A 19498-nucleotide genomic window follows, 5' to 3' on the forward strand; every position below is an offset into this window, starting at 1 on the left:
AAAATCCATATACATTTCATATAAATCTACCTCCAACACTGGTAATATGAAGGTGGTCACTATGATTCTGAGATAGTAGTTTTTAACCAGTTGAAGCCTGGGTTTAGCCTAGTGTCGCATGACTGTGTGTGAAAAACCTCGGTCCATAAAAAAAAAAAACACCAAATGGGATGCCGGATGGATTTCACAGACTGCCTTATTTATAAGAAAATTAAAACCCATCATCTTTATGTTACCAAATTGTGTAAGAAGTGAAATATGAGCCAGTAAATGATCTAGGAAACCTTACACAATACTCAGGCCTCATACACACAAATGTATGTATGTATGTATGTGTACCATGAACTAGGCGGAGAAACTGCAGCTAACTTCTGGCACACATAAGACTTCTGTTGGGCATTATTGGTTGTGCTGCAAATTATAGAGCAGTTTCTATTTCTGCCCAGATTTGCAGTCTCGGTGTCTTGACATCCACAGTGTGCTGCTGACCAGAGGCAGGGGAACAAATTCCCCTGTTTGCGGCCCACCTTATGCTAAAGCATTAACTTGAGGATTTTGCCGCGTCTGCACCCATAATGGCCACTATTTCCTTTTGTATTTAAGCATAAATCCAACATATTCAGCACCACATCAGATAATGTTGTAAAAGCAGAAACAACCCCTTTAAGTTTTCCTCGTTCTCTCACCGTTTTTATAAAAAAAAAAAAAAAAAAAAAAAAATTTGTAAATTCAAATCAAGCTCTACCCCTTATTAAGATTCTGACCACTCACACTACATATTGTAAAGGGATGACAAACTGGATTTGCATACAGGTGATTTAACAACCCTTTTTTTTTTTTTTTTTTTTTACAATAAATTACCCCACTCAATGCACTGAACATCCTTAAAGCTGTACACAACGTGATAGGAAGTCTAAATACCAGCTGAAGACACCACACCAGTTAACTTTTTTTTTTTTTTTTCATGAACTGTGATCAGGCAAATCCTTTCCCTTATGTGTTTCTTGGGACTTCCACAAATTCCCCAATACAATGCCTAGAAAAAGTAAAAAGCCTATTGTTCGATTTTCTGTAAACTTCTTCCAGCAGTCTTCTGCACAATTGATATCCAATGTATAGATCTAAAAACAAAGCATACATGCGTTACTTGCATGGAGTAGAATACAGGCAGTCCCCAAGTTACATACAAAATAGGTCCTCTAGATTTTGTTTGGAACTGGTATATTTTATATGTGTAACTCCATGTAAAGTATTTATTTTTTGTCCCTTTGAAAACAGGGAAGCTTCATTACAGACACCTTTCATAACTCTTATGTTGATCATTGCAGCCTGGGGTCAAAGGTCAGTAAATTACCAGCATCCAGAGAGCTTCCTTAGAGGTCACAGTGGGCTGAGAGGTCAATTTGTAGCTAGCGTTCATCTGTAAGTCAGGCACTGCATGTGCACTGAATAAGAAATTATATAAAAGGTGGGCACAGACTTGATTTGTTCTTGGTTTTAAACGGGTCTACCAAAAATGTAGTATGAATGGGATTCAATAAATCCTCCAACGGTCAATGATTGGGTGCAAACAAAATGCAGAGCATTGACTGCACCAGACAACATTGTGAGCAGAGCAGGATATTTCTGATGTAAATTATCATGCCAGGTTGCTGATATTAGTCACACTAAGACAATGTCGTGTGTGGGAAGTATAAAAGAGCTAAAAAGAAATACTTCCCTTTTGCTAATCTGCAGATTGTACAGACTGTACTCGGATCTTTCAATAGAACTGGCCACTGATCAGGCATTTGTGCACAGCAGACTCCAGGAAGAAGGTGGCAGAGGGGATAAAGGAAGGGCCCGAACCATAGCCGAGATAAGAATCTCACCATTTTACATACGTATTTTTTATAACTCCGCATGGACACAACCGTGCATTTTGGGGCCCGTCTGACAATAGAAATTGATAGTTGGTTCTGTCACAACGCAGAGCATGCAGTGGGCTCAAGCCCAATGAGGCTGTGAGTTAGCCGGAAGATAACAATGTAGTGGATGAATTTAAAAGCTGCGTTCACACAGTTTCTATGTGTTACCTGGTGGACTAGATGTCCCCCGATGAGTGCAACAGCTGCATAATAGGGCAAAGTCTGGTCACAGCTTACTCCTGTCAGTGTCAGTCCTGTAATCATGGCTACACCAAAGGCACTCAGCCAAGGCTTTGTCTGCTCACTAAAGCGCAATGCTGTCGACTTCACCCCAACCAACACATCGTCTGCTTTGTCCTATATGGGGACAAGAGTAGAATGTGTGTTACATTATGTAGGTAACAGAACAAAGGCCTGGTATACACATGTATAAATATACATATATTATAAGCATTGAGTACACTTACCTGATGAGCATAGATGGTATCGTAAATAAGTGTCCACATAACTCCAGAGGCATACAATGGGAGACAGACTGACCAGTCACATGACCCTTTAATAGCAGACCAGCCTAATAAGGCCCCCCAGTTAAAGGTCAGTCCTGCATAGAAGACATTGTAAATAAAGATTTTTATAAGTTTGCTATTACACCTATTGCCTGGTATTTAGTGCAGCTGGAATGAAGATCTACAGTTTGGGAGCTTGAAGGGGTTAAGTCACAATGAAACTGAATATCTACAGAAAATTATTGTACGTTACCTAATACGAGTTGGGGCCAGTAAGTTATCCTCTTCATTAATGGATAGGTAAGTACCAGCGACAAGGAGGCAGCTCCTAAAGCAATGCTAAAGAGAATATTACATAATAAATACCAGTCACCGCTCTCCAAGTAGTGCAATGGGTCTGACTGACCCTTCGGAGCACCCATCATTTATTCATATATTGCTCACTGGCACCCAAATCCATCCTGAATATACGGAGATAGAATATTTAATCTTCTATTACCCACAATGTTTGAATCCACAGAATGCCTAGGGACATGCTAGAGTTTGATCATGCAATCAATAAACTGCACAAGATGAAGGGAAACAATGTATGCAGAGCATATAGATTCCATTGTGGATTCTCAGGTGATATACTTTCTCTCCACCATTGCAAGTATGACAAACTTTGTATAGAGCATCCAAGTAGCAAATCTAGTGTTTTGCAGTATAGAAACTGCAGAAATAGTATGATACACATGTATAAGGGTAGAACTTATATGGCCTAACCCATGACTGCAATGTCTTAGGACTCAATAAGCAAATAACACATTTTAAGGAAGACTGAAAAGTAATCATAAATTATACAATAAAAAAAAGTTTAGCACTAAAATAATGGAAAGCTCACCTATAATTGTTCAGACACAGCAGCACAGCCAATGCCAAGCTAAGCTGTCCTCCCAGGAAGACCAAAGACTGCAACTGGGTGATGTCACCTGCAGCAATTGGGCGATTAGCTGTTCTTGCCACCTAGGAAAAAAGATAGCGGTAAATGAGAGGCCAAAGGGAACCTCAACAGTGGTCTACTCAATGGCACTCATGCAGCATATGACCTTGGATTATTCTCAATGATTTCCAAACTAATCATCAGCAGATTAGTACATTTTGCTACTGGTTTTGTTCCTGAATTTCATAGTAGATTTTACTTGTTGCTTTGAAAAAAATATATATATAACTGCAGTGAAAATTGGTGGCAGTTCAGCTACATAGAGGACGTGTTTTGATGTCTTCATGCCTGGAAGCAGTGACTGCTTTTTCACTTTGCTGCGATTGAACGGATTTTCCAGTACTAATGCTGTACTATATGTTGTTCTGGAATTATGCTGTGGATTTTGTACTAACTATGCAATGTCTGCATCCAGCGTAAGGTATCTTCACATGTAACATATGTAAATATGATGTGTACTACAGTAGAAGTATAATGTACAGGGTTTATTACAATCTCATTCACACATTACTGAAACAATCACCTTTCTGCTGTGACCTTTGAGTAGAAATAGTGCAGTTATATGGCTGCTTCACTCTCTATGAGAGCTTCCATATATCTTTTACCATTGTCAGATGTTTAGGATTAATATTTACTTGTATGAGTACTAAAAATAAACCTGCATAGTTATTAGATTGTGAGCCCCATGGGGGCAGGGACTGATTTGGTAAGCTCTGTGCAGCGCTGCGGAATCTGTAGGAGCTATATAAATAAATAGAAGTAAAAGAAATACTATAATCTTTAAAGGAAATCTACCATCAGAATCCATCATGATAAACCAGGGACAGTTACTCATAGATCCAGGCATTTGTTATCCAAGGGCTCCTTCCTTCTAAAAGCAATTTTTAAAATGACGCTGACTTCACAGATTGTTACACTGCTCCGCCTCTACTCCCTAAGCACAGTCACGGTCCTGGATCTATGAGTAAGTGTTGCTGATTTATAATGCTTGATTTTGATGGTTGATTTCCTTCAAGGAGGTTATCCAAAGTATACAAGGTGATTGGTGGGGTTCTGACTGCTGGAACACCTAAGTAGATCCATTTCTCACTAGTGGGTGTAGTGGAGGGACAAACATGCTCTCTGCCACTTCATTCACTGTCTATGGAAGAAGTCAGAGGTAGCTGTGCTTGGCTTTCTGCATCGAGCAGCAGGGCACATGCTCTCTGGATACGGTATAATTTAAATACTTGGGACTACCCTTTAAGAAAGTTGAGTATATTTTTTTCTCTAGTACCTTTTTGTCAAAGTCTTTATCCCACATATCATTAATAGTACATCCAGCACCGCGCATTAGTATCGATCCAGTGCCAAAAAGTGCAAGCATATAAAAGTCTGGAAGGCATCCTGGCTGTGCTGCAAGGGCAATACTCCAGGTACACGGCAGATAGAGCAGCCAGGTTCCTATAAAGAACAGATATGAACATGCCACATTAGTACAAAAGCACATTAAACAAGATGCACATCACCAGCATGAAAAGGGTGTAGTGACTTGTGTACTGCAGCGTATTATAACCCAATCTCTGGCATAATAGGCTTAGATAGATGGCCTTCAGTTGCCATTCAATCCCCACTTCCCGGTACCCCAGGATCACGTCATCAGTGTAGGGAGGTTTTTATGAGTTCTTACCTATAGGTTTATCCATCCTCATAAGTTTTAGATAAGGCTGCATGTTCTTTGGCATCGCTTCAACCACTGCTGCTGCGGAAAACCGAGGCCTGCTCCAAAGATTGGGTGATGTTCTCAGCTGGGCACTTTGACACACAGTGGGGCACAAAGATTTTCGAAAAAGGTTGGGTGGATAGTTGGTGCAGTGCAATTTGGACTTCAGAAATGACTTCTCCTTGTCTATGGAGCAGGACATACTATGGGTACATGCTGTGTACATAACTCTGTTGATAGGCACACATGTCCGGATCATCTTCATTGTCAAAGCCATTGGTTATCCTGTGAAGTCAAAGAACAAGGTTTTCTCTGAATAATGACTACTACTAAATCCAGCTACACAAACATCATCTGATACTCTGAACTGATCTTATAACAGAAGCCAGGAGGTGTTACATCTGTAGGGGGCTCATACTACAGTACAACGTATAGTATATGACTTCTTCAGATTTGAAATAATATTTACACTTATTGGCATGGGCACTACTAGTGTAGCAGATGTCCTGAGTACCATAAACCCGAGGGGGGGCTGTTCTGATAGAATCAGAAGTTAATAAAAGTGGAATTCTCAACAAAGTTTTATTATCAATAAGACCGCAGCAACTATTTTTTTTTTCTTCAATCCCAAACTGTGAAGTACATTATTCCTGTGGTCTAACAGTCCGTAACAGAGGATTACTGAACATTGTCATTGTACTGTGACATTTATGTGGTTTTTATGTTTGCACAGTGATATCACTGTGTGCTTTTTTCAAGTGCCCTGATATTAGTGGTTTTAGTATTCCTCTACTATGAAATCATTCTGTCATTCTGACTATGACAAAACTGTGTGAGTTCCATGTACTGACATCACATTGTTTATTATACCTGTGCTGTAACATCACTGCTATCTCTATCCAAGTATATTACTGTGAGTAAAATCCCTGCACTGTGACATCACTGTGTATTATCCCTGTACTGTGACATCCCTTTATTATCCTTGTATTGTGTCATCAGTGTGCGTATTACTCCTGTACTGTGACATCACTGAGTGTTTTATCCCTGCACTGTAACATCACAATAAACATACCTATACTGTGATATCACAATGTGTATATTACTCCTGTACTGTGACATCAATGTTTTATCCCTATACTGTGACATCACTATGTACATTATCCTTGTACTGTAACACCTCTGTGCTTATTATCCTTGTTGTATAACATCACTGTGTGTACTACAGTGTGTAATATACATTCACTGGGACATCACTGTATGTACTATCCATGTACTGTGACATCACGGTGTGTAACATGCATGTACTGTGACATCACTGTGTGTATTATCCCTGTACTGTGACATCATGGTCTGTAATAGTTATGTACTGTGTCATCACTGTGTGTACTATCCATGTACTGTGACATCACGGTGTGTAATATACATGTACTGTGACATCACTGTGTGTATTATCCCTGTACTGTGACATCATGGTCTGTAATAGTTATGTACTGTGTCATCTCTATGTGCATTATCCTTGTATTGTAACACCACTGTGTGTATTATCTTTGTAGTGTGACATTACTATGTGTATTATCCTTGTACTGTAACACCACTGCGTGCATTATCCTTGTAGTGTGACATCAATATTATTTCTGTACATAAATGTGTATAATATCCATGATGTACTGGATATTACTATGAACAGGATCCACATGACACCTTTCTGGATGAAATGAGCGGAGCGCATGACCGCACATTATACGTCACATCATACTTTATACTTTTTCATACAAGTGTTATCTTCTGTCAGGATCTCTGCTGCCCTTATATGACAGCAATATCCAAACTGTATCAAAGCATGCTGAGTAGACTTCCGCGCCATGTACTATATCAGTGTAAGCAGCTTATGAAAGCAGGGCGAACTCACAGCAGCGCTTTACCGGTAACACGTCATAGAGAAGCGCTCGGCGCAACACAGGCAGAATGACCCGGGAGTGAAGGAACGACCCCGGCCCTTAGTGATGACGTACAGTTGTTGAGAGACGCATGCTGGGATGTGTAGTTTATTGGTAGCGGCTAAATCCTATAACTCAGAGGGACCCTGTGACATCACCGAGTCACGTGACGTACTGCAACCACGTGACCACATGGTGGCGCCAAATGCTTCTGAGGAGCTGTCTCTCTCCCTCTCAGCCTCTTTTTAGCTGTGTAATGGCTGATCGAGTATGTGCCTTACAGCAGGTGTTTATCCTGAATGCTGAGATGGGGTGATGCTGGCTGCACATACATATGTGGGGACAGTTCAGTTAGCTATGGTGTGTGGCACAACGATAGCAGCGTGTGGATGATGAGAAGAGTGAAGATGGCTGCGGGGGCATGGTGAGGGGGGGCAGAGATGGCTGCGGGGGCTAGGTGATGAGTTGGGGGCTAGGTGATGAGTTGGGGGCAGAGATGGCTGCGGGGGCTAGGTGATGAGTTGGGGGCTAGGTGATGAGTTGGGGGCAGAGATGGCTGCGGGGGCTAGGTGATGAGTTGGGGGCTAGGTGATGAGTTGGGGGCAGAGATGGCTGCGGGGGCTAGGTGATGAGTTGGGGGCAGAGATGGCTGCGGGGGCTAGGTGATGAGTTGGGGGCAGAGATGGCTGCGGGGGCTAGGTGATGAGTTGGGGGCTAGGTGATGAGTTGGGGGCAGAGATGGCTGCGGGGGCTAGGTGATGAGTTGGGGGCAGAGATGGCTGCGGGGGCTAGGTGATGAGTTGGGGGCAGAGATGGCTGCGGGGGCTAGGTGATGAGTTGGGGGCAGAGATGGCTGCGGGGGCTAGGTGATGAGTTGGGGGCAGAGATGGCTGCGGGGGCTAGGTGATGAGTTGGGGGCTAGGTGATGAGTTGGGGGCAGAGATGGCTGCGGGGGCTAGGTGATGAGTTGGGGGCAGAGATGGCTGCGGGGGCTAGGTGATGAGTTGGGGGCAGAGATGGCTGCGGGGGCTAGGTGATGAGTTGGGGGCAGAGATGGCTGCGGGGGCTAGGTGATGAGTTGGGGGCAGAGATGGCTGCGGGGGCTAGGTGATGAGTTGGGGGCAGAGATGGCTGCGGGGGCTAGGTGATGAGTTGGGGGCTAGGTGATGAGTTGGGGGCAGAGATGGCTGCGGGGGCTAGGTGATGAGTTGGGGGCAGAGATGGCTGCGGGGGCTGATGGGAGGGGGGGAAAAGCTGGCTGCGGGGGCTGATGGGAGGGGGGGAAAAGCTGGCTGCGGGGGCTGATGGGAGGGGGGGAAAAGCTGGCTGCGGGGGCTGATGGGGGGGAGAAAGCTGGCTGCGGGGGCTGATGGGGGGGGAGAAAGCTGGCTGCGGGGGCTGATGGGGGGGGAGAAAGCTGGCTGCGGGGGCTGATGGGGGGGGGAGAAAGCTGGCTGCGGGGGCTGATGGGGGGGGGGAGAAAGCTGGCTGCGGGGGCTGATGGGGGGGGGGAGAAAGCTGGCTGCGGGGGCTGATGGGGGGGGGGAGAAAGCTGGCTGCGGGGGCTGATGGGGGGGGGGAGAAAGCTGGCTGCGGGGGCTGATGGGGGGGGGGGAGAAAGCTGGCTGCGGGGGCTGATGGGGGGGGGGGAGAAAGCTGGCTGCGGGGGCTGATGGGGGGGGGAGAAAGCTGGCTGCGGGGGCTGATGGGGGGGGGAGAAAGCTGGCTGCGGGGGCTGATGGGGGGGGGGAGAAAGCTGGCTGCGGGGGCTGATGGGGGGGGGGGAAAGCTGGCTGCGGGGGCTGATGGGGGGGGGGGAAAGCTGGCTGCGGGGGCTGATGGGGGGGGGGGAAAGCTGGCTGCGGGGGCTGATGGGGGGGGGGGAAGCTGGCTGCGGGGGCTGATGGGGGGGGGCTAGGTGGCGGGGGCGATTGCGTCTAATTAGTCTAAATAAAGCCTAATATTTATTCCTTAAAATTCTAATCTACAACAATGTTTTTCACTTAACAGAAAGAGCCATGGCTGGGACGAGGGGTTGGCCTAGGGCACTACCCTTGCCACCCATCCTGGGGCGCTGTCCTTCAGTAGCGATCAGACATGTATGTATCTGAGACGCATCATCATAGAGAGGGGAAGTTGCCGCTGTGCAACAGACCATGCGGTTCCAGGGAGCGCAGTTGGTGAGTATTATTTTAGAAGACTATATACTCCAGGGTGGGGGGCACGATGGCTATATACTCCAGGGTGGTGGGCACGATGGCTATATACTCCAGGGTGGGGGGCACGATGGCTATATACTCCAGGGTGGGGGGCACGATGGCTATATACTCCAGGGTGTGGGGCACGATGGCTATATAATACAGGGGAGGGAGGCACGATGGCTATATACTACAGGGGAGGGAGGCACGATGGCTATATACTCCAGGGTGGGGGGCACGATGGCTGTATACTACAGGGGAGGGAGGCACGATGGCTATATACTACAGGGGAGGGAGGCACGATGGCTATATACTACAGGGGGGGGCACGATGGCTATATACTACAAGGGAGGGAGGCACGATGGCTATACACTACAGGGGAGGGAGGCACGATGGCTATACACTACAGGGGAGGGAGGCACGATGGCTATACACTACAGGGGAGGGGGGCACGATGGCTATACACTACAGGGGAGGGGGGCACGATGGCTATACACTACAGGGGTGGGGGGCACGATGGCTATACACTACAGGGGTGGGGGGCACGATGGCTATACACTACAGGGGTGGGGGGCACGATGGCTATACACTACAGGGGTGGGGGGCACGATGGCTATACACTACAGGGGTGGGGGGCACGATGGCTATATACTACAGGGCGGCTGGGTGCTACACTCAGTTGAAGGAACCTGCCACCAATTGACCTTAGTTGGTAGGTCCATGCTGGTTGGTTTCCTTTAACCCCATAGCGCAATAAGACGTACCCTTACGTCTTACTGCGCATGGGGGAGTATGAAGAGGGCTCACGGGCTGAGCCCTCTTCATACTCACCGGGCATTTGCTTCATAACGAAGCAAACGCCCGTCGCTAACACCCGCGATCGCCGCCGGCAGTCACCGGGGAGCGGCGATCCGTTGCCATGACAGCCTGGGATCACACAAAGATCCGAGGCTGTCATGATCGAGGCTATCTATTATAATGTGCGATCTGCACATTGTAATAGATGGTATGCAAAATCCCCATATACTGCCATACTGTAGTATGGCAGGATCAATCAGACAACCTAGGGTTAAAGTACCCTAGGGAGTCTGAAAAATAGTAAAAAAAAATAAATAAAAAAAAGTAAAAAAAAAAAAATTTATATTAAAAAAACATAAAAATTCAAATCACCCCCCTTTCCCTAGAACTGATATAAATATAAATAAACCGTAAAAATCATAAACATGTCAGGTATCGCCGCGTCCGAAAATGCCCGATCTATCAAAATATAATAACCGTTATTCACTGCGTTTAACCCCGTAGCGGAAAATAGCGCCCGAAGTCGCAAATGGCATTTTTTTGCCATTTTGAAAAATAGAAAAAATTCTATAAAAAGTGATCAAAAGGTCGCACAGTCCTAAAAATAGAAGCATTGAAAATGTCATCAGAAGTCGCAAAAAATGACACCACTCACAGTTCCATACACCAAAGTATGAAAAAGTTATTAGCGCAAGAACACGGCAAAATGAAGAATTTTTTTTCTGTACAGGAGGTTTTAATTTTTGTAAATGTATGAAAACATTATAAAACCTATCCAAATTTGGTATCACCGTGATCGTATTGACCCAATGAATGAAATAGACCTGTCATTTGGGGCGCACAGTGAAAGCTGTAAAAACCAAGCCCACAAGAAATGGCGCAAATGTGTTTTTTCATCATTTTCACTGCATTTAGAATTTTTTTCCCGCTTCCCAGTACACGGCATGGATTATTTAATACCATCACTACGAAGTGCAATTTGTTACGCAGAAAATAAGCCATCACGTAGCTCTGTACACGGAAATATAAAAAAGTTATAGATTTTTGAAGGTGGGGAGTGAAAAATAAAAACGCAAAAACGAAAAAGGGCCTGGTCCTTAAGGGGTTAAAGGACATATAACACCAGGATAATGGATTGTAAACCAAGCACACTGACATACTGGTGTGTGCCCCCTGTGGCAGATTTTGCTCTTTAGCTTCTTACTCCCTTTTTTAAAAAAATATATATATATATGAGCCTGAGTGGCCCCTGGCTCCATAGGTGCTAATGGAGACTGGAGCCCCTGAGGCTCATCTGCATAATGTTAAAAGCCTAAGAGCATAACAAGCTTAAAGAACAGCAGATCCTGCCAGAGGGGGCACACGCAATCATGTTAGTGTGCTTGGTTTATAATGTTTCATCCTGGTGATAGATGTCCTTTATGGGAGGCCTCTACTGGACTAAAAGCTATAACCTGATTACACCGATGGAGGCCTAAATGCTGTAAATGCCTATTTCGCCATTAAGTCTAAATACAGCCATGGATACACTAAAACAGCCCTTTCATTTTTCCCATCCTACAATCTACTTCTATGCCTGGCGGTAATATTGTGTGTGTTTTTTGTCTCTCCTTTAGATTCTATTCTGTATGGGATCCTGGAGGCAGCACGTGACCGCAAAGGGAGAAAAAGTAGAAAAGAAGATCACATCTACACGGACAGCAGAACAAAAAGTCCTTAAAGAGGACAATCACCATGGTAAACTTGTTTTATTGAACTTCCCACCATGTGGAGGCTTGCTTCATGGCACTTTTGCCTGCAGCAAGGGAGTGGTCATGCATTTACGCTAATCTTCTCTTACACTGTGCCATCAGCGGTAGACAGTGTCATTGAAGATACTGAAGCCGTGGTGTATGCAGAGTGTGATCTCGCTGTGCTACAGCCAACACGACCACACTGCCTCCTACATGACTGGAAGTTTAGTAAAGCATATGTAACATGGTGATAAGTCCTCTTTTAAAAATGTGCTTCGTTATGCCCTTGGCCTCTGAGGCCAGTAGAAGACTGCAGCAGGCCTGGAGATTGTCCTGCTTTTGAGGGAATGTTCTATTGTGCCATATTAAAAAAAAGTTGAATAAATTTATATTAAAAATGTCCTTTTATTTTTTCTCACTTCAGTTGTTGAACATTGTATCCCTCTCTGTACAGCCTAGAATAGTGACAGCTCCGCTCTATCCGTCTCTGTACAGCCTAGAATAGTGACAGCTCCGCTCTATCCCTCTCTGTACAGCCTAGAATAGTGACAGCTCTGCTCTCTGTCTCTGTACAGCCTAGAATAGTGACAGCTCCGCTCTGCTCTATCCCTCTCTGTACAGCCTAGAATAGTGACAGCTCTGCTCTCTGTCTCTGTACAGCCTAGAATAGTGACAGCTCCGCTCTATCCCTCTCTGTACAGCCTAGAATAGTGACAGCTCTGCTCTCTGTCTCTGTACAGCCTAGAATAGTGACAGCTCCGCTCTGCTCTATCCCTCTCTGTACAGCCTAGAATAGTGACAGCTCCGCTCTATCCCTCTCTGTACAGCCTAGAATAGTGGCAGCTCCGCTCTATCCGTCTCTGTACAGCCTAGAATAGTGGCAGCTCCGCTCTATCCGTCTCTGTACAGCCTAGAATAGTGGCAGCTCCGCTCTATCCCTCTCTGTACAGCCCAGAATAGTGACAGCTCCGCTCTATCCCTCTCTGTACAGCCTAGAATAGTGACAGCTCCGCTCTATCCCTCTGTACAGCCTAGAATAGTGACAGCTCCGCTCTATCCGTCTCTGTCCTGTACAGCCTAGAATAGTGACAGCTCTGCTCTATCCCTCTCTGTACAGCCTAGAATAGTGACAGCTCCGCTCTATCCCTCTGTACAGCCTAGAATAGTGACTGCTCCGCTCTATCCGTCTGTGTACAGCCTAGAATAGTGACAGCTCTGCTCTATCCCTCTGTACAGCCTAGAATAGTGACAGCTCTGCTCTATCCCTCTCTGTACAGCCCAGAATAGTGACAGCTCCGCTCTATCCCTCTCTGTACAGCCCAGAATAGTGACAGCTCCGCTCTATCCCTCTCTGTACAGCCCAGAATAGTGACAGCTCCGCTCTATCCCTCTCTGTTCAGCCTAGAATAGTGACAGCTCTGCTCTATCCCTCTCTGTACAGCCTAGAATAGTGACAGCTCTGCTCTATCCCTCTCTGTACAGCCTAGAATAGTGACAGCTCTGCTCTATCCCTCTCTGTACAGCCCAGAATAGTGACAGCTCTGCTCTATCCCTCTCTGTACAGCCTAGAATAGTGACAGCTCTGCTCTATCCCTCTGTACAGCCTAGAATAGTGACAGCTCTGCTCTATCCCTCTGTACAGCCTAGAATAGTGACAGCTCTGCTCTATCCCTCTCTGTACAGCCTAGAATAGTGACAGCTCCGCTCTATCCCTCTCTGTACAGCCTAGAATAGTGACAGCTCTGCTCTATCCCTCTCTGTACAGCCCAGAATAGTGACAGCTCTGCTCTATCCCTCTCTGTACAGCCTAGAATAGTGACAGCTCTGCTCTATCCCTCTCTGTACAGCCCAGAATAGTGACAGCTCTGCTCTATCCCTCTCTGTACAGCCTAGAATAGTGACAGCTCTGCTCTATCCCTCTCTGTACAGCCCAGAATAGTGACAGCTCTGCTCTATCCCTCTCTGTACAGCCTAGAATAGTGACAGCTCTGCTCTATCCCTCTCTGTACAGCCCAGAATAGTGACAGCTCTGCTCTATCCCTCTCTGTACAGCCCAGAATAGTGACAGCTCCGCTCTATCCCTCTCTGTTCAGCCTAGAATAGTGACAGCTCTGCTCTATCCCTCTCTGTACAGCCTAGAATAGTGACCGCTCCGCTCTATCCCTCTCTGTACAGCCCAGAATAGTGACAGCTCCGCTCTATCCCTCTCTGTACAGCCTAGAATAGTGACAGCTCTGCTCTATACCTCTCTGTACAGCCTAGAATAGTGACAGCTCCGCTCTATCCCTCTCTGTACAGCCTAGAATAGTGACAGCTCCGCTCTATCCCTCTCTGTACAGCCTAGAATAGTGACAGCTCCGCTCTATCCCTCTCTGTACAGCCTAGAATAGTGACAGCTCCGCTCTATCCCTCTCTGTACAGCCTAGAATAGTGACAGCTCCGCTCTATCCCTCTCTGTAGATCCTAGAATAGTGACAGCTCCGCTCTATCCCTCTCTGTACAGCCTAGAATAGTGACAGCTCCGCTCTATCCCTCTCTGTACAGCCTAGAATAGTGACAGCTCCACTCTATCTGTCTCTATGTCCTGTACAGCCTAGAATAGTGACAGCTCCGCTCTATCCGTCTCTGTCCTGTACAGCCAAGAATAGTGACAACTCCGCTCTATTCGTCTCTGTCCTGTACAGCCAAGAATAGTGACAGCTCTGCTCTATCCGTCTCTGTCCTGTACAGCCTAGAATAGTGACAGCTCCAGTCTGTCTCTGTCCTGTACATTCAGCTCTGGTCTAGTCTTTTCTGTAGTGAACAGACTGCAATACTGATTCGTTTCTCTTCAGAATACATCAGGCTATAATAGTGACTTCAGGGAGCTCTCCTCCTGTTCCTTTAGTAGCCGGCTCTGTACTGAACAGAAGTTAAGTTTGCCCCTTAAGAAGCTACTCACGGTATAAGACCGTGAGTCACAAGAGTCAATTAAAAATGTGCATATCACACGTTCAAATAACGGGACGCTAGCTTTCCTATCTGCCCGACCCAGGGTTTCGTCGGCAAGGCTTCTTCCGGGCGTTGTCGGAGAAACCCCGGGTCGGGCGGATAGAAAAGCTAGCGTCCCGTTATTTGAACGTGTGATATGCACATTTTTAATGGACTCCTGTGAGTACGATGAACTGAAATAAATTTTAACTTTTTTGGAACGTACCACACCATCTGCCTGCATATTTTCTCCCATCTACAATATAATTAAAGGAGGAGAATGAGAGTGCGATGGTGCTAGTGAATGGTGACATACTTTCAGCAGGAGAAACTGAGGATTGGTGCTGTTCATCGATGGTTTAAGATGGAATAACGAATAAGAAGAATAATATTGGGAGCTCCGGTCATAGTGAAATTATTTTCTCTATTTCTGTGGACTTTTTCTATATGAGGCGTCTATATCCCATCACTCAGAAGGACCTCTCCTACATGTGACCTTCTCACTACATAATAGATAGGAAAGGTCCTTCTGGGTTATAGGAAATAGTAATTTCTATATGAGGATCCTATAACTCAGAAAGACCTCTCCTACATGGGGCCTTCTCCCTGTATAATACATAGAAAAGGTCCTTCTGGGTCATGGGAAATAGTCATTTCTATATGAGGCGGCTAAACCCCATTACTCAGAAGGACCTTCTCCTACATAACCCAATCTCCCCCTATAGTAGATAGAAAAGGTCCTTCTGTACAAGGGGAAATAGTCATTTCTATATGAGGCGGCTAATCCCCATTACTCAGAAGGACCTTCTCCTGCATAACCCAATCTCCCCCTATAGTAGATAGAAAAGGTCCTTCTGGGTCATGAGAAATAGTCATTTCTATATGAGGCGTCTATATCCCATCACTCAGAAGGACCTTCTCCTGCATAACCCAATCTCCCCCTATAGTAGATAGAAAAGGTCCTTCTGGGTCATGAGAAATAGTCATTTCTATATGAGGCGTCTATATCCCATCACTCAGAAGGACCTTCTCCTACATAACCCAATCTCCCCCTATAGTAGATAGAAAAGGTCCTTCTGGGTCATGGGAAATAGTCATTTCTATATGAGGCGGCTAAACCCCATTACTCAGAAGGACCTTCTCCTACATAACCCAATATCCCCCTAAAGTAGATAGAAAAGGTCCTTCTGGGTCATGGGAAATAGTCATTTCTATATGAGGCGGCTAATCCCCATTACTCAGAAGGACCTTCTCCTACATAACCCAATCTCCCCCTATAGTAGATAGAAAAGGTCCTTCTGTACAAGGGGAAATAGTCATTTCTATATGAGGCGGCTAAACCCCATTACTCAGAAGGACCTTCTCCTGCATAACCCAATCTCCCCCTATAGTAGATAGAAAAGGTCCTTCTGGGTCATGGGAAATAGTCATTTCTATATGAGGCGGCTAAACCCCATTACTCAGAAGGACCTTCTCCTACATAACCCAATCTCCCCCTATAGTAGATAGAAAAGGTCCTTCTGGGTCATGGGAAATAGTCATTTCTATATGAGGCGGCTAATCCCCATTACTCAGAAGGACCTTCTCCTACATAACCCAATCTCCCCCTATAGTAGATAGAAAAGGTCCTTCTGGGTCATGGGAAATAGTCATTTCTATATGAGGCGGCTAATCCCCATTACTCAGAAGGACCTTCTCCTACATAACCCAATCTCCCCCTATAGTATATAGAAAAGGTCCTTCTGGGTCATGGGAAATAGTCATTTCTATATGAGGCGGCTAATCCCCATTACTCAGAAGGACCTTCTCCTACATAACCCAATCTCCCCCTATAGTAGATAGAAAAGGTCCTTCTGTACAAGGGGAAATAGTCATTTCTATATGAGGCGGCTAAACCCCATTACTCAGAAGGACCTTCTCCTGCATAACCCAATCTCCCCATTTAGTAGATAGAAAAGGTCCTTCTGGGTCATGGGAAATAGTCATTTCTATATGAGGCGGCTAAACCCCATTACTCAGAAGGACCTTCTCCTACATAACCCAATCTCCCCCTATAGTAGATAGAAAAGGTCCTTCTGGGTCATGGGAAATAGTCATTTCTATATGAGGTGGCTAATCCCCATTACTCAGAAGGACCTTCTCCTACATAACCCAATCTCCCCCTATAGTAGATAGAAAAGGTCCTTCTGTACAAGGGGAAATGGTAGTTTGGTACTTTAGTCAATGTTAAAAATTATACAAAATATAAAATAAGTGTGTATTTAGTGTGAAGAAGCCAAAAACTCTCATAGATCAAGTCAAAACCAATAAGAGAATAAAGAGTCCCTCCAGGTCATGGGAAATAGACAGTTCATACAGAGCAGACTAATCCCCATGACTGGGGAGGACCAGGTCCCTCTGAGTTATAGGAAATAGTCTCCTCCATGTGAGAAGGCTAAATCCTATAACTATCCAGCACCTCACCACTAGGGGGCGAATAGGTCCTTCCCAGTCATGGGAAATAGACAGCTCATACAGAGCCAGCTAAATCCCATGACTGGGGAGGAAGGGTACCTCTGAGTCATGGGATTTAGTCACAACCGTAGTTTATTCGGCGCAGACATGAGCAGTATACTCACTGGTGACAGACGCCAGGAAGCTGCAATGTGGTCCGACTGATAAGTTTGCTGGATGTGGAGTCATCTATAAGACTGTAGTGGTGCAGGGTAATGGTTGTGCCACATCGTGCCTGATTAATACCTATTAATGGTGGTGTTACACAACTGTACTATACCTTCATTATAGCATCTGTATTGCGCACATGCCACGAGTCCCATCATTCTGCTGATGAGATGCCATAGTGTTATAGGTCAGGTTCAGCCTGTATATGTCAGGCCATATACAAAACATAAACAGTTATCAATGTATATGTGTGATGACCCAGACGCCGGTGTAGGTTAAGTGACTACAGTGAAAGGAGATGGGACTGTTAACAATGGAAAGAATGAAAATAAAACATACCTTACAGATCCCTAAAGCTTCATTCCTGACGGTGTATTCACACCTGGAGTTTTGGGCATGCTTTTAGACGCATGCGTTTTACATGTTACCATGCATTTGGCTTCCTTGAAAGCATTTTCAATAAGGAAAAACGCTTTCATAACAGCCAAATGCATGGTAACATGTAAAACGCATGCGTCTAAAAGCATGCCCAAAACTCCAGGTGTGGTCCTCTTGCAGGTCCTGGGATGTCCTGGGGTCTGACAGCGCCGGCAATTTTTCTCTTGGGAGTCATAACAATCATACACAAATCATGTATACCATGTGTAGGTTATATATGTATTGATTTGTTGGTCTTTAGACCAGGGCAGAGTAGAACTAGACAGTTATAAAGCCTACACGCCTCTAATGATCATATACCATGAATGAGATTGTCAACAAAAGAATGTATATAAAACCAAACTACACCATATATAAAATTTATTGCAAAATCTATTTAATACCCTCAATGGGGCACATTTACTTACCCGACCCTGTGCGTTCCCCGAGGTGCGTTGTCCGACGAGAATGCACAGCTGCCGCTATTCACTTACATCGTGCGCCCGATATCCTGCATGTGCTGCTCCCCGCTCAGGTCCGCCGGAGTTCACCATCTTCTTCCCGGTGTATGTAAGTGCATGTCTTGCAACACAATTTAAATGGTAAATCGTGCACTTAGTCCGAATCAATCGGATCGTCCAACAGCTCCTCCCCGATTTGTGACGCATGAAAGCCAGCGCCGATGCACCAAAATCCGATCACGTGCGACACAATCCCCTTGTTAATGCAGCGCAAATTGGAAATGGTCGGAATGTCCAACGATAGTACGCTCCGTGGACCCTTAGTAAATGAGCCCCAATATTTCTCACAATACAAGATTCATCATCAATTACTAGTACCTATATACAATATATGGGGATTCCCTAAAGTGGAACAAAAGGCAGTATGCTGAAACCTATACTCACAGTCCCTTGAAGCACTGTACCTTAATGTAATACTAATATATTTTTATAATATAATAAACGACCCCGAACCACAAATCTATAGCGTAAATACACTCACCAGCCACTTTATTAGGTACACCTGTCCAACTGCTCGTTAACACTTAATTTCTAATCAGCCAATCACATGGCGGCAACTCAGTGCATTTAGGCATGTAGACATGGTCAAGACAATCTCCTGCAGTTCAAACCGAGCATCAGTATGGGGAAGAAAGGTGATTTGAGTGCCTTTGAACGTTGCATGGTTGTTGGTGCCAGAAGGGCTGGTCTGAGTATTTCAGAAGCTGCTGATCTACTGGGATTTTCACGCACAATCATCTCTAGGGTTTACAGAGAATGGTCCGAAAAAGAAAAAACATCCAGTGAGCGGCAGTTCTGTGGGCGGAAATGCCTTGTTGATGCCAGAGTCAGAGGAGAATGGGCAGACTGGTTCGAGCTGATAGAAAGGCAACAGTGACTCAAATCGCCTCCCGTTACAACCAAGGTAGGCAGAAGAGCATCTCTGAATGCACAGTACGTCGAACTTTGAGGCAGATGGGCTACAGCAGCAGAAGACCACACCGGGTGCCACTCCTTTCAGCTAAGAACAGGAAACTGAGGCTACAATTTGCACAAGCTCATCGAAATTGGACAGTAGAAGATTGGAAAAACGTTGCCTGGTCTGATGAGTCCCGATTTCTGCTGCGACATTCGGATGGTAGGGTCAGAATTTGGCGTCAACAACATGAAAGCATGGATCCATCCTG

The 19498-nt window shown here is 45.4% G+C and overlaps 1 protein-coding gene and 1 long non-coding RNA gene across 4 annotated transcripts; one reads left to right on the forward strand and one right to left on the reverse strand.

Moving 5' to 3' along the window:
* Positions 1-728: 728 nt before the first annotated feature.
* COQ2 (coenzyme Q2, polyprenyltransferase) lies at positions 729-7138 on the reverse strand. Of its 3 annotated transcripts, none has more exons than XM_072116333.1 (8): positions 7007-7138; positions 5065-5382; positions 4672-4838; positions 3297-3418; positions 2667-2752; positions 2375-2508; positions 2076-2264; positions 729-1121 (listed from the first exon to the last, which is right to left on the reverse strand). In XM_072116333.1, exons 2-8 carry the CDS (start codon positions 5372-5374, stop codon positions 963-965), a joined length of 1167 nt encoding a protein of 388 aa, XP_071972434.1. In that variant the 5' UTR covers positions 5375-5382; positions 7007-7138; the 3' UTR covers positions 729-962. The 3 variants fall into 3 exon arrangements, with proteins under 3 accessions (XP_071972434.1, XP_071972441.1, XP_071972449.1); XM_072116340.1 differs by lacking the exon at positions 7007-7138 and adding an exon at positions 6854-6929; XM_072116348.1 differs by lacking the exon at positions 7007-7138 and adding an exon at positions 6871-6928.
* A 21-nt stretch (positions 7139-7159) lies between these two features.
* Positions 7160-12142, forward strand: LOC140070022 (uncharacterized). The gene is made up of 3 exons (XR_011848882.1): positions 7160-7320; positions 9045-9214; positions 11647-12142. It is a non-coding gene; the product is annotated as an uncharacterized lncRNA (long non-coding RNA).
* Positions 12143-19498: the final 7356 nt, after the last annotated feature.

The sequence above is a fragment of the Engystomops pustulosus genome, chromosome 1, assembly GCF_040894005.1.
Source record: "Engystomops pustulosus chromosome 1, aEngPut4.maternal, whole genome shotgun sequence".
Taxonomy (NCBI): domain Eukaryota; kingdom Metazoa; phylum Chordata; class Amphibia; order Anura; family Leptodactylidae; genus Engystomops; species Engystomops pustulosus.

Bases quoted from the DNA above. Each gene is read 5' to 3' on its own strand.
- COQ2 (XM_072116333.1), bottom strand. From the start codon at position 5,374: ATGGCTTTGACAATGAAGATGATCCGGACATGTGTGCCTATCAACAGA. The intron at 3,419-4,671 runs GTACTAGAGAAA...CTTTTTTCCTAG, and splicing joins ATAAAGACTTTGACAAAAAG to GTGGCAAGAACAGCTAATCG. The intron at 2,265-2,374 runs GTAAGTGTACTC...GTCCCCATATAG, and splicing joins ATACCATCTATGCTCATCAG to GACAAAGCAGACGATGTGTT.